Here is a 14,490-nt window from a genome sequence, read left to right as displayed (position 1 = left end):
CCAAAGCTGGGAGGCCACCTGGACGGCAGGGAGCCAAGGGGGACTTCGCTGTGCTGTTGCAGAGGGGCCTCCAGGTGACCCAAATTCGGTGCAGAGAACCCATTTCCCCCCACCTCCCCCATCTCCCCATCAAGACTGACCGCAGGAAGTGCTTTCTGACACCAGGCTGTAAAATGAAGAAAAGACTCGGGTACTGGATACTCGGTTATGCAAACAAAGGCTGTGAATGGGACAAACTGCCCCCAGTCAGGCCTGCGCTCCTGCCTTCTCCTCCAGGGGCACTGGCCCAGGCAAGTCGGGCCTCTGAGCATCTTCTGAGCAGGCCTGCATCCCCGCCACAGCCCCACCCCCCTTGCAGCCCTCCCAAGTGGGTCCCCCTCCCCCCGCTCCGGGCCCTCCAAGGGGGGCTTCCGGGCTATTGCCCCACACCACGAGAGGAGGCCTCTGGTCTTATTTTATTTTATTGAACTCAAGGAGTCTTGTTTGGTTTTGTTTTGAACTTAGAGTGACAAGATTTGGCAATACCAGAAGCAAGAACATTTCTCAGCAGACAATGCTGACCAGTACAGTCAATCACACGCAGGAAAGTGACGCTCATCTTACTCAGCTCGTGTCTCTGATTTTGTAGAAGCTTCGCTGCCTGGAAAACAGACTGCAAATAAATAAAGTGCACTGAGAGCCCATCAGGCAGCCAGGGCCCACGGGGGGACAGGGGAGAGGTGGGGGAGGAAGCACGCTAACTACTCAAGGCCAAAATGGTCAGAAAAGCAGAGGCAGGAACACATGCTGAAGATGTGCGGACCCTCCCCAGTCCCCGGGCCTTGCGCTGAGACTTCCTGCGCCCTCGGGACCGGGGACCCACGGGGGCGGGGCGTCCCTGCAGAGGAGGGGTCTCGGGCCAGGGGCCCTGAGGCTCCCCCCACACTTCTCCCTGTTGGGAAGAGGTGTCATAGGCCCCGGGCAGCTCCAGCTGAGCCACAAGGCTGGAGCCGGGGAGAAGGTCACCCCGAGGGTGAGACCTGGGCTTGAACGGGGCACATCTGTGGATCAGCCCCGAGGAGGCCCCTCGTCCTCTCCTCTCAGGCAGCCCGTGTGGCTCTCGCAGGCTGTCCCCACAGATCTGTGGATGGAGTCAGCAGGCTGGCAGGCTCCCACAAGTGGTTCCGGGTGGAAGGGGATTGGGTGCAGGAGGGGCCACAGGACCGGGGCTCCCAGGACGCTCGGTACAAGGAAGGAAGCCAGTACACCCTGTCTGCGGGGAAACTGCAGGGGATACATGGTGGCCTCGTCTGGCCTCAGTCCCCAGGGCCAGGCAGGCAGAGCCCTTCACCCAGGACCGGGCTTCCAGCTGGACGGCAGAGGAGGGCAGGTGGTGTGACCCTGGGCCACTCTGTCCCTGGGGCTGACCAGACCACTGCGGTTTTCAGTCCCAGGAACTCGGAGCACTGGGGGCCGAGAGCAGCCAGCGGCAGAGCGGCTGTGGGACCGGGGTCTTTCCTGGCTCCCCCGGGGCCGAGCCTGGCCATCCTGGTACAGGGGGAGCAGCACACCCGGGGCCTCCAGGACCATCCAAGCCCATCTAGAGGAGGTTCTCTCGCGTGATCCTGGGCTCGGGGGGCCAAGCCTGGGGACAGAGAGATGGGGTTATGCGTGGGTCCCGGCCCCATCCCCCACACCGGCTTTATCCCTTCACCCTCCTGGTTCCATCACGTTCCCAGGAGCCACGCTACCCCCCACCCCCACTCTGCCACCCAGACTGAGAGGCTTCTGCCGCTCGACTGCTGAGGAGTCCTTGGTCACGCCTGGGGTGGGGTGGCAGGGGAGGCCAGGCTGTGTAGATGAAGGCCTCGGCTCCACAAGGGGTTCTGGGACTGTCTCCCATGTCCATCTCAGCCCCGACTGTCTTCCCTGTGACCTGCCACCCCCCCCCCTCCAAGGAAAGCCAGTTCCCCACACTCCCTACCCTGGGCCTCTCTCTCCCCCTAGGTGCCCCGAGGGCCTTGAGGTCCCCTCCCCCACCCCAACGTGCCCTGCCAGGTTTTCTGGAAGACAGGGGACAGATTCAGCCCCACCACTTCTTATGTGTGTGACAAGGGCAAATCTCTTCCTGTCTCAGAGCCCACTTTTCCAATCATGGGGTGGGGAGAACAGAACGCCCTCAAAGTGTTGCTAGGAGGTCTAGTGTGGAGGCGACAGGGTCTCATCCTTCCCCACGCCAGAACTGGACCGCTGGGTACCCCACCCCTCCGTGCCTCTGCCTGGAAGGCCCTTCCTGTCCTCCTGGGCCAGGCCCTTTGCCCAGCAGCTCCCGGGGGCAGCTCTAGGGCCAGGGGCGCCCCTGGGCAGGGATTTGAGTCTCTTGACAAGGCCAGAGAAGGGGCGGGTCACCACCTACAAACACTGGTTCCTGAAAGACAGAAAGAGATGGAGACTTGACAGTGCCTCCTCACCCAGAACACCCCCTCCCCTTTCCCCAAGTGCTGCCTCCTCTACAAGCCCCTCGTCCACCTGCTCTCCCCACCCCAGCCAGAGAGCTGCCCTCTGCTCAAGGAGATCCCCATTGCCCTAGCTCCTCTGGGTGCACAGGGGCTGCTGGAGGCGGCATTCCGTGCCACCTGGCCGGCAGAGGTAGGGGCCGGAGGGAGCGTGGAGCGTGGCTGCGATGGCGGAAGAGCAAGGCTGTGGGGGCAGGGATAGGGCGGAGCAGCCTTCCCACTCGTCCAGGTCTCCAAACGTCCAAACGTCCGGCCCCAGGATGCCCTCAGAGGGGGAGGGGAGCGGGAACAGGCCGAGAGCGGCCCCCCAGCCCCCAACACAGGACAGGAGGCAGTTCTGCCAAGGGCTGGGCAGGAGCTGTGGAGACCCCAGGGGCCTGAGAAGGGGACCGACCAGGGGTTTGGCCAAGAACACAACCACCCTTCCTGTCTGGCCCCACAAGGGGGTGAAAGATGGCAGCATCTTTTCCTTCTAGAGCCTTCCCCGGCGCCTCTCCCAGCTCACTCCCTGGGGTTCCTGTGGCAGCATAGGGGCCTCAGGGGACAGCGGGGCGGGGATGGGCCGACCCTCCGAGATGCCCAGGCCGCCGCCGCCCCTCACCCGTCTGGGAATGAGACCCAGGGAGTCCTGGGCACCTGCGGCCCCCTCTCCCCGCCCCGCCCCGCCCCGCCCCTCCCTGGGCAGCTCAGGGGCTGGCTCCCTCGGGTCCAGGGCACAGTTCCTGCCGGCCACCACGATGTCATGGCAAGCGCTCCCGCCGGCCCGAAGCCCCAGCCTCTGGCCTCCTACCTTGTTGGTCAGGGCCAGTCAAGTCCCTGCTGCAGAATTTGTCCTTTCTGCTTCCCCCACCCCGGCCAACGTGAGGGGACAGGTCGGCCGTAGTCAAATGGTGTTTTCTTTCTCGAGCCCGACGGAAAGGACCCGTCTGGTGAGTTTCTGTGCAATGGGTCACCGGTCGCGACGCGTGTGGGCGGGTCGCGGCCGGGGCCCGGCTGGGTGGCTCGGTGGCCCGCGTCCTCCCGCGGAGGTCTAGGGTCCGGGGGCCCCGGCCGCCCCGCCTCCTGCCCCCGCCGCGTGCCGGCGGCCGTCCTCCATGCCGGCGCCCCTGTCCGTCTGGGCCGCGCGCGCCGGTCCCTCTGGCCGGGGCTGCGGCGGCGTGCGCTCACTCGATGCGCACCTGCAGGCGGACGTTGAGCATCACCGAGGCCACCACGTAGAAGTAGGGGAAGTTCATGCGCAGCCGCCAGGCCAGGTCGAAGAAGGTGATCAGGGTGCGCGTGAGCCCCTTGCAGAAGGCGCCGTACGAGCCGCGGGCCGCTGCCGAGCGCGACAGCCGCAGCGCCAGGCCTGACAGGGCCGCCGCCGCCGCCGCCGCCGACAGAGCCGCGGACGCCGCCATGGGCCTGGGCCCGCGCAGGCCCCGCCGACCGACACGAGTGCGAGCGGCCGGGCAGGTGGACGCGAGGCCTGCAGCGCCCCGCCCCGCGCCGCCCTCTGTCACCTCTTCCCTTGCTGGCCCCGGGATGCCCCACCGCCGCCACCTCCGCCACCGCCCCTTCTGAGCAGCTCGCAGAGAGCTCCGCCCACAGAAAGCTCCGCCCCTCGCCGGCTGCCGCAGAGGCCGCCGCCAGTATAACCCCGCCCCCCTCTTGGCCACACCCCTCCCGGGCGCTACAGAGCGGCCGCCGCTGTCATAGACCCGCCTACGGGACCGCCCCGCCTGCAAGCCCCTCCTCCTCCTGGGCTCCCAAGGGCAGAGCCCGAGGGCGTGAGTGGTTTGGAAGGTGGTGCTGCCCAGGGATTGCTTTTGCCGAGTATCCTTGAGGGGAGAGGAGGGGAGGGCCGGAAGGTCTGGATCGCTATACTGATTCTGTATTGAAGGCCCACTGGGAAGGCTCCCCCGGTTTACCTTATCCCCTGCCCCACCATCTCCTCCGAAAACCCCGCAGGGCGACCTGTTGGATCTTTCTTTAATTCACATTTCTCTGCTAACTCAGCAGAGTTTCCCCAAGCCACAGGCGCATTTTTCCTCTCTGGTATGTTTGCTGCTCATGTGTATTTCTTTATTATTTCATTGCCTTGTTACCCCTGTTGTCTTTATCTCTCACATCGTAGTGATTTTTTTTAATTTTTTTATATTTATTTATTTTTTTTTTTTTTGAGAGACATAGAGCACAAGTTGGGGAGGGGCAGAGAGAGGAGACACAGAATCCGAAGCAGGGTCCAGGCTCCGAGCTGTCAGCACAGAGCCTGACGCGGCGCTCGAACCCAGGAACCTCGAGATCATCACCTGAGCCCACTTAACCGGCTGAGCCACCCAGGCACCCCGACCTTTCACATCATAGTGATTTCTAAGTACTCTTAAGTTTATCTTTGCCCTGGATACTGCACAAGGTCTTCTCAGTTTTTATTTGCCCTTGTTTATGGCTTTCCCCGCCCCCCTTGCCGGTGGGCTTAAAAGTCCTTTCCTGGTTTCATCTCATCTTTGTTCTAAAGCACATCCAACCCAAACTTTACCACGTTTTCAAGACTACTGAAGTGTTCAAGCTTCATTATAGCATGACTTTTGAAAAGCTGTCTGCAAGAAGTAGATTCACCATGACCTCAGCCCAGTTTTCACAAGAAGGGCTGGCCTGGGTATTTAGGCTCTCTCAAAATGCCTATTCATCATCATGAATAGGCATGAATGATGTTCATTCATCATACGTTGAACATGTGTGGCGTCTCTCTAATGAAGGAACTCAGCAGAGTTATATACGCTTTTTGAGCAATTGTCATACCTACATGGTCATGGGGGAAAAAAGAGAATTTCAGAAACACTAGGTTATTGTGTGGCATCATGGCTTTATCACAACATAACCATGCACAGGTGTGAATGCATTAAAAAATGCTAGAGCAGATAGATCAAATAATCAACATTGTTTACCTCTGGTTAAGGCAGTAGGAAGACATGCTTTTTTTTTACTCTCTGTATACGTATGTATATCCATTTGTATAAGTATTATTTGTGTAATACAATGAAAAACTTCATCATATGAAAAAGAAGGGCCACAGAAATTCAGGCTTAGGCCACATAGAAACCCTTTTGTTCCAGACTGAATCCAGCCTCATTCACTTCTATAGCTTATTTCCTCTAATCTAATTTCTGAAACCCCTCCTTGGCTTCATTTCATTTATTTTTTTAATTTTATTTGTTTATTTTAGAGAGAGAGAGCTCTGACAGTGGTGGGGGCAGAGAGGAGAGAGAGAGAGAGAGAGAGAGAGAGAGAGAGAGAGAGAGAGAGAGAGAGAGAATCTCAAGCAGACTCCATGCTCAGCGCTGAGCCCGACTAGGATCATGACCTGGGCTGAAACCACGAGTCTGACACTTAACCGAATGAGCCACCCAGGTGCCCCATCATCTCATTTATTTGTAACATTTTATTTTGAAATAATTATAGACTCACAGAAAGTGGCCAAAATAGTACGACAAAACCTTGTGCCTTTCACCCAGCTTTCTCAATGGCTACATTTTCTATAGATGCAATGTAATATCAAAACCAGGAAATTGACATTGGTACATTACTATTATCTAGACTACAGGCCTAATTCAGTTTTCACCATTTTCCTAACCTGCCTTAATTTGTGTGTGTGTATGTGTATTGATCTAGCCATTTTATCCCATGTCAGGATTCCTGTAACCACCATTACAATCAAGATACAAAAATATTCCATCACCACAAAAGACCTCCTTTGTGCAACCTCTTTGTACTCAGTCACCTGTACATATTTTGTTAGAGTTATATCTATTTCATTTTATTTGGAGTGGCTGTGAGTGATACTCTGTGTTTAATTTTGGTTTCCACATGTTCATTGTTAGTATATAGAACTGAAATTGAATTTTAATTAAATATTTTTAAATTTTGAGATAGTCGTAGATTTGCATGTGGTTGTAAGAAAAAATACAGAGAAATCCTATGTACCTTTCACAGAGTTTCACACAGTATTGCATCTCTCAAAAGTATGGTACAGTATCAAAATCAGGATATTGACACATCTATCTATCTTGTTCAGATTTCCTCCAATTTACTTGTTCTTGTGTGTGCGTGTACATTTAGCTCTGTGCAATTTTATCAGATGTGTAGGTTCATGCACAGTCAAGAAATAGCACTTTCTTCACCATAGGGATCCCTCATGTTGCCCTTTTCTGACCACATCCACTTCCGTTCCCCTCTCTCCTTAAGACCTGGCAACCACTAATCTGTGTTTTCTATTTTCTTTCAAGAAGGTCATACAAATGGAATTATACAATGTTTATCCTTTTAGGATTAGCTTTTTTTTTTAAGCAGCATCATTCTGTGGAGAGTCATCCAGTTGTGGGGCATGTCTTGTCAATAGCCACTTCTTCTTATTGCCAAGTAGTACTCTTTGATGGTTGCATCAAAGATGCATGGATACTTGTGTGCCATTCACCCATGAAGGACATCAGGGTTGTTTCCAGTTTTGCTATTAGGAATAAAGCTACTGTGAATACCTGTTTACAGGTTATCATGTGAACCAAATTTTTTACCTAAGATAAAGATCCCAGAGTTCAACTGCTGGGTTGTATGGCAAGTGCATGTTTAGTTTTGTGATTCCAGAGTGGCTGTGATATTATACATTCCCATCAGCAATTTATGAATACATCCAGTTTCTCTGCATTCTCATTAGCACTGGGTGTTATCACTGTTTTTTGTTTTTTTTTTTTTTTACTTTTGCCATTCTGGGATCTTTCATTGTGGTTTTAAAGTTTATTTATTTATTTTTGATATGGGGTGAGGGGCAGAGACAGAGAGAGAGAGAGGAGAGAGAGAGAGAGAGAGAGAGAGAGAGAGAGAGAGAGAATCCCAAGCAGGCTCCACACTGTCAGTGCAGAGCCCAACATGGGGCTCAATCCCACACCCCTGGGATCATGACCTGAGCTGAAATCAAGAGTCCGATGCTTAACCAGTGCTGGGAAATGTCTTTTGTCATTTTCTAATTGAGGTGTTTGGTTTTTATTATTAAGTTTTGTGAGCTTTTTTTTTTATATATTCTACATATGACAAACACAGTTTGCAAATATTTTCCTCCCAGTCTGCAAGTTTGTCTTTTCATTCTGCTCTCTTGGAGACAAATTTTTAAATTTTGATGCAGTCCAATTGACTTATGGATTGTAGTTTTGGCATCAGATGTAAAAACTGGTTTGTTTAGTTTAGTTTTGTTTTTACCAGGACATAGGTCCCAAAGATTCTCTCCTGTGTTTTCTTTGTAAAATATTAGTTTTATTTCACATTTAGATCTGTGGTCCATTTGAGTTCATTTTTGTGGAAGGTTTGGAAGTTTAGGTCCAGGTCCAATTTTTGATAAGAATGCCTAATTGCTAGAGCACAATTTGTCGGGAAGGCTATCCTGCCTTCATTGAGTTTCTCTCCCATGTTTGTCAAAAACCAGTTGAGTATATCTCTATGGATTGCACCATATTCTGGCGCATTGACCTATGTGTCTATCCTTTCTTTAATGCCATACTGTCTTGGTTACTGTAGCTATCTAGTTTATGTTAATATCAGGTGGAGTGATTCCTCCCACTTTCCTTTTCTTTTTCAACAGGTCTTCAGCAATTCTAAGGCTTGTGTTTGTCCATATATATTTGTCTATGGGTTCAGAAAGCCTATGCTAGAAATAGTGTGAGACTTACCAAGTTGGGGGAGAACTGACATCATTTCTGTTTTTAGTCTTCTAATCCATGAACACAGTGTGTCTATTTATTTATTTATTTACTTACTTACTTATTTATTTATATCTTGATTCCTTTCATCGAAATTTGTGTAGCTTTCTGCATTTGATCCTATACATGTTTACTACATTTTCTTTTCTTCGAAGCAATTTTTTTTTAATTTTTTTTTAACATTTGTTTATTTTTGAGACAGAGAGAGACAGAGCATGAACGGGGGAGGGGCAGAGAGAGAGGGAGACGCAGAATTGGAAGCAGGCTCCAGGCTCTGAGCCATCAGCCCAGAGCCCCACGCGGGGCCGAACTCACGGACCACGAGATCGTGACCGTCGGACGCTCAACCGACTGAGCCACCCAGGCGCCCCTCTTCAAAGCAATGTTAAATGATATTGTGTTTTTCATTTCGGTTTCCGTGTGCTCATCATTGCTGTGTAGAAACTCTGTAGACTTAATTAGAAGTATGTTGTTTATTTTCCACATGTTTGGATATTTTCTGGTTAATTTTCTGTTATTAATTTCTAGTTTAATCCCATTGTGATCAGAAATCAAACTCTGCGTGCTTTCAATTCTCTTAAATATTTTTAGATTTATTTTATGATTTTAGGAAGAGCATTACTCTGGAGTGTTTCAAGAGGCAGCCAGTATGGGTGATAAAAGAACTGGGTCCCGGGTGCCTGGGTGGCTCAGTCGGTTGAGCACCCGATTCTTGATTCAGCTCAGGTCATGATCTCACAGTCATGACATCAAGCCCTGGGATGGGCTCCATGCTGGGTGTGGAGCCTGCTTGGGATTCTCTCTCTCCTGCTCTCTCTACCCCTCCCCTGCTCATGCACTCTTTCTCTCTTTCTCTCTCTCTCACTCTCTCAAAATAAATAGATAAACATTTTTAAAAAAGAACTGGATCCAAGTCTTGTGATGAATGATTGAAAGAAACATTTGTAGTTTAGAAAACAAGACTTATAAAGGAGATGTAAGAACTCCTTCAAATACTTGAAGGTCTACCATGCTTAAAAGGGATTAAACTACTGCTTTATTATTCCATGGTTTAGAAATCAGGCCAATGAGCTGAAACTATTCTTGGTCAACATAAGGAATGGACAGCCTTGACAAGTGATGAGGCTCCCACCATTTTAAGTACCGAGAAGCACGTGGAAATTAATTATTGGTTGGAGATATTGTTAAATTAAGTTTTCAATGATGGAGCCATTAAACTTCAGTGGCCTGAGTGATCCTTTACAATCCCAGTCTCATGTGCTTCCAAGTTCACCCATGTTTATTATGTTCATTATAAAATTAAGTAATTTTATTTTGTAATTTATTTGGATACCTATTTTTTGTACAAGAAGCATAAAACCATGCTTAAATGTGAATATATCTTTAAAATAATGTAAAATTTGAAGGTTCTTGTAGACAGCATAAAGTTGGGTGATGTTCGTACAAAACTCTATCCTGCTAATTTCTTTCGATTGCCATTCTTATGCCATTTACATTTAAAGTAATTATTGATGCATTACAGCTTAAGTCTGCCATTTTATTCTTTGTTTTCTGTTTGTTCATTTTGCTTCTCATTCCTCTTTCTCTTTTCTTGTTTTCCTGTAGGATACTTGAGCATTTTTTAGGAACTCCATTTTTATTTACTTACAGTGTTTTTGAGTATATGTCTCTGTAGAGCTGTATATCATTTTATTTTATTTATAATTTTAATATTTATTTCATAGTTTTTTCAATGCAATATACACGTGTACATATTACAGTTTACTGGTGTTAGCACTTAAACCCATGGAGTGAAGTAGAGAAACTTTACTTCCACTTAGGTCCTTTTAACCTCCTTCCCTTTAAATATAAATAAGTTAAGTATTTCCTCTATGTATATTGAACCCACATCAGATGATGCTATAGGTTTTGCTTTAACCATAAAATAGGATCTTAAAAACTCATGAGGAGACAGTGCTTCTATCCTATTTACTGCTACTTTTTCTCACTCCGTCAGTCTGTGTTCTTGCCTGGAGGCCCATCCTCCTTATGTTACCATTTCCTTTCTGGTTTTAGGGGACTCCCGGTAGCCATTCTTTAAGCGTAGGTCTGTTGGCAACCAATTCTCTTAGATTTCCTTCATCTGAGAATTTCCTTGTTTCACCTCATTCCTAAAGGATGTATTTGCTGGATACAGAATTGGCAGTTGACACTGAGTGGGAAAGCAGAGGGCCAGGAGGGGATCAGAGTGGTGGGACGGAGGGTCAGCTCCCCACCCACCCTGCTGAAACTGGGAAAATGAGAGGGGCACTTTGGCTGAAGGAAGGTGGGTGTTGTCCAAAAGGTGTCCTATTCTGTGAGGCCACCCTTTTCCTGGCCTTGGCCCAGGGGGAGCAAGCTTTTCTTTGTTGACGGTTCTGGGTTTCATACTTCTCCAGTGCCACTGTAGGGATAAGTGGCAGGCAAGGAGCAACCCGGAGAACTCATTGCCATGTCTTTCCTCAAGTCCTAAGGTCCCCAGGCAGCCTTGCTTCCATCTTTCAGAGATTTCTGTTTGAGATGTAATCAACATACAATAAAATGCAACACTATTAAGTATACATTTTGAGGAGTTCTGTTAAAGTTACACATCTGTGCAGCCATCACCACAGTCAAGATATAGAACATTCCATCATAACAGAAAGTTCTTTTGTGCCTCTCCCAGTCACTCGTTCCCTCCACACCCATCCACAGGCCACCCCTGATCTGTTTTCTGTCATTACAGATTTGTTTCTGGTATTCATTCCCTTGGGCAATCCACAGCCTTGAACATAGGCTGGACTCCATGACTTACATTTAATAGTAACACTTACATTTATTAGTAACACTTACATTTAATAGTAACACTTTTTAATTGTAGCCATCCTACGGGGTGTGTACTGATATTTCACGGTGGTCTTCTTTTGCATTTCCCTTATGATTAATGATGCTAAGTATCTGTTCATATGCTTATTTGCTATTCAATATCTATTTTCTTGTAAAGTGTCCATCCAAATCTTTTACCACCTTTTATTTTACTTATTTTTTTCATTTATTTTTTTACTTTAGAGAAAGAGAGAACACATGCGAGGAGAGGAGAGGGGCAGAAGGAGAGAGAGAGAGAGAGAGAGAGAGAACCTTAATCAGACTCCAGGCTCAGCACGGAGCCCAACAGGGATCTCAATCCCCTGACTCTGGGATCATAACCTGAGCCAAAATCAAGAAATGGATGCTCAACTGACAGAGCCACCTAGGCATCCCTCTTTTTCCCCCTTTTAAAAATTAGGTTGTCAGGGTACCTGGCTGGCTCAATCGGAAGAGCAATAATCTTTGCAATATACTTCTGTCCTGAGCATGCACTGAAGGCATGCACACAACTTGTGTCTTTCCAAGGCATCTGCTTTATTCAGTCACCAAGCAAGGTTAACATAATTATAAAGCAGGTTCAGGATTCCCAACTCAATGACACTTCACCATGTGTTTAACTCGGTTTCTTACATGTCACACACAAAGCAAAGCACAAGTCACACAACAAACAAGACAGAACAGGGGGTAGGAAGTTCACAAACCAAACACGTCATCAGTCTGCAGGCACACAGTTGAGATAAGGCCTCAGTCTGGTCCAGGCCAGCTCTCCGGGCTTACTGTTTATTTATGTTCAAGCAGTGACAGATCTCAGGTCTGTTCAGAGATCGATCAGGCAGAGCCCTGGGTAGCAGCTGCCCTTCTGAAGTGGTCAGACATAGAGAGGTCAGTGTCTGAGGAGTCTGACAGTTTGCTGCAAAAAATCCTCTTTTTAAAGGTTTTTAATCAGTCTTGGGCCTCTGCAGACCTCCTCTGTCCCTGCTGGTTATCAGTTCTGAGGGTCTCATCAGCTGGCGCTGGTCTCTGCAATATCTGGTGTTAGCTTCCGTGCCCTTAGCTGTTACGTCATCGCTTGACACAGGCTCCTGCTTGACATGAGTGACTCCATCTTGCTCTCCACAATTTCAAAGACCAGAAGGTTTTAATCCTGATAAAGTGTATTTGATCAGTATTCTCCCTATGGTTCATGGTTTTTGGTCCTGTGTGAGAAACCTGTGCCTGTCCCAAAGTTACCAAGATCTTCTCCTATGCTTGACTTTAGAAGTTTTATAGTCTTCTTTTACATTTTTTTCATGTTTATTTTATTTTTGAGAAAGAGACAGACAGACAGACAGACCATGAGCGGAGGAGGGGCAGAGAGAGAGGGAGACACAGAATCCGAAGCAGGCTCCAGGCTCTGAGCTGTCAGCACAGAGCCAGATGCAGGGCTTGAACTCACAGACTGTAAGATCATGACCTGAGCCGAAGTCAGACCCTTAACCGACTTGGCCACTCAGGCACCCCAGAAGTTTTATAGTCTTAGTGTTTCACTTTGATCTGTTACCCATTTTAGAATAATTCTAGCCTGGCTGCCAGAAGTGTCTGTGCACAGGGAGAGAACTTTCCTGCTCTGGCTGAAAAAAAAAAAAAAATTGCGTCCTGCATAAAAGACAATGTCCATTTCATTTATCAGACACCATTATGGAGGTATAATTGACAGAACCTATTTAAAGTGTATAATTTAATAAGTGTTGTCATATATATCCTCTTGAAACCATCACTGTGCTCAAGTGAATACATCCATCACTCTCGGGTCTCCTCACACTCTTTGTAATTTCTTCCTCCCACGCTTTCCTACTTCCCACACCTAAGCGACCGCTGATGTACTTCCTATCATGATAGATTCATAGGAGGAAGGGCCACTCACCAGGAGCTACAATTGTGGAGGGACATAACCATTGCCAAAGACACAATGACAAGTCAGGGTTGTAAGAGGCAGGGAGGCAGGGAGGCAGGGAGTAAGAACCTTGGCCTCTCCCCTCCCATCCTTGGATTTCGTGAAGTTGCTTACCATTGGCCAAACCCAACTACCAGCGAGAAGGCAAAGGAGGTCAGGTAATGCAATCTATGAGGTGCAGCCTTCTAGGGCACATAGCACATAGAGACGGTCACATGCACACAGCATGTCCAACAGTCCTCTTTTTTCAGGAACTGTTGATGGAAAAGGTCCAGCACTGGTCAGCCTATGGGCTTGTAACGTGAAGAGAGCAGAACCAGAGCTGTCAAGACCAGCCAGACAAGTAAGTGCCTCCCTATGTAGGAGGAGGTGAGGGGTGCTGGGCAGAGGGCAGCCCCTCTCTCCTGTCCCATGTGCCATCATTAAAGATGGTGTTGAAACCCCTTCTCTGTGTTTGTACTATGCGGTGACATTTTTCCCAGTCTTCATTTGTGTTCCTATGTCCACTGTGTGTGCTGCTGTTACAGACATATCGACTTGGTGTTTCCATGTAGGAAAAAGGGAAAAGATGAGACCCATGGACCAAGTGGAGAGCAGGGAGGGTGGTCTGCCAGTCTTTTCCTGCCACGGTAGAGTAGGCATGTGGTAAGGGTCTTGGAGGCATAGGCCAACAAAGTCACAAATACATCAGTGTTACTCTGCATTCTTCACCTTTGATACACGGTCCATTTTCTTGCTTTGCAGACATTGCTGGAACCACAAAGCATGTCTTACAGGCCTCCAGTATTGGAGTCTGGGAACCCCTTGGCTCATTCCCACAAAACGTCAGCTTCAAGCCTGGGTTTCCTCAGCCATAAAATGGGAATCATGCTTTGCTATGAGGAATGTTGCAAGGATCAAGAGAGATTATCTTTGTAAAGTGCCCAGCATGCAGGAGATAGTCAAGGGATTAGCAGCCCATATCCTTAATCCACATTTCGGGGCAGAACGTCCCGAACCTTGGTTTAGCATTTCTTCCTAGCCAGCCATCTTCCCGCTCCCTACCTCCCACCCCCACTCCTCCTCGTCCAAGCTCTTCAGACTTGATCATCATTTCCTTTGTTTGTATTTTTTCCCAAGGGCACCAAGTTTCCTCAGGGATTAAATGGGCTTCTCTTTGGAAACCACACTTCTGTAATCTTACTCTGTAATCTTACTGTGAAACAAGAGGTGGCCCAGGACCCCCGGCTTTTCCTTGCTCTGAGCCATGTTCTGCCCCGGTGAACTTGGACACTTTATGTGGAGGCTGACGTGGCTCAGTACCCAGCGCCTGTGAGGACTGTCCAGGATGTGAATACTGTGCATGCTGACCGTGCCTGACAGTTGACAGTGGCAGAAAACTTTCTGCCCTGTCTTTTCTTGTATAAGGTCACTTCTTTTCTGGGCAGTGATTAAATCATTGAAGATCAGGCAAAGACTTGACAATTAGAGA

The 14,490-nt window shown here is 48.9% G+C and overlaps 1 protein-coding gene across 2 annotated transcripts; it reads right to left on the bottom strand.

The window, feature by feature from the left end:
• Window positions 1–443: 443 nt before the first annotated feature.
• SMIM10L2A (small integral membrane protein 10 like 2A) lies at window positions 444–4,073 on the bottom strand. 2 transcript variants are annotated; one of them, XR_008418300.1, is made up of 2 exons: window positions 3,286–3,661; window positions 444–1,624 (listed from the first exon to the last, which is right to left on the bottom strand). XR_008418300.1 is itself a non-coding variant. In XM_053891713.1 (2 exons), the coding sequence occupies exon 1, from the start codon at window positions 3,893–3,895 to the stop codon at window positions 3,659–3,661; it is 237 nt and encodes a 78-aa protein (XP_053747688.1). In that variant the 5' UTR covers window positions 3,896–4,073; the 3' UTR covers window positions 444–2,407; window positions 3,286–3,658. The 2 variants fall into 2 exon arrangements, 1 of the variants encoding a protein (XP_053747688.1); XM_053891713.1 differs by having other exon boundaries at window positions 444–2,407; window positions 3,286–4,073.
• Between the last annotated feature and the right edge of the window lie 10,417 nt (window positions 4,074–14,490).

Source organism: Panthera pardus, unplaced genomic scaffold, assembly GCF_024362965.1.
Source record: "Panthera pardus isolate Hobbes unplaced genomic scaffold, ASM2436296v1 HiC_scaffold_27, whole genome shotgun sequence".
NCBI lineage: Eukaryota > Metazoa > Chordata > Mammalia > Carnivora > Felidae > Panthera > Panthera pardus.
This window is presented reverse-complemented; position numbering and strand designations above follow the sequence as displayed.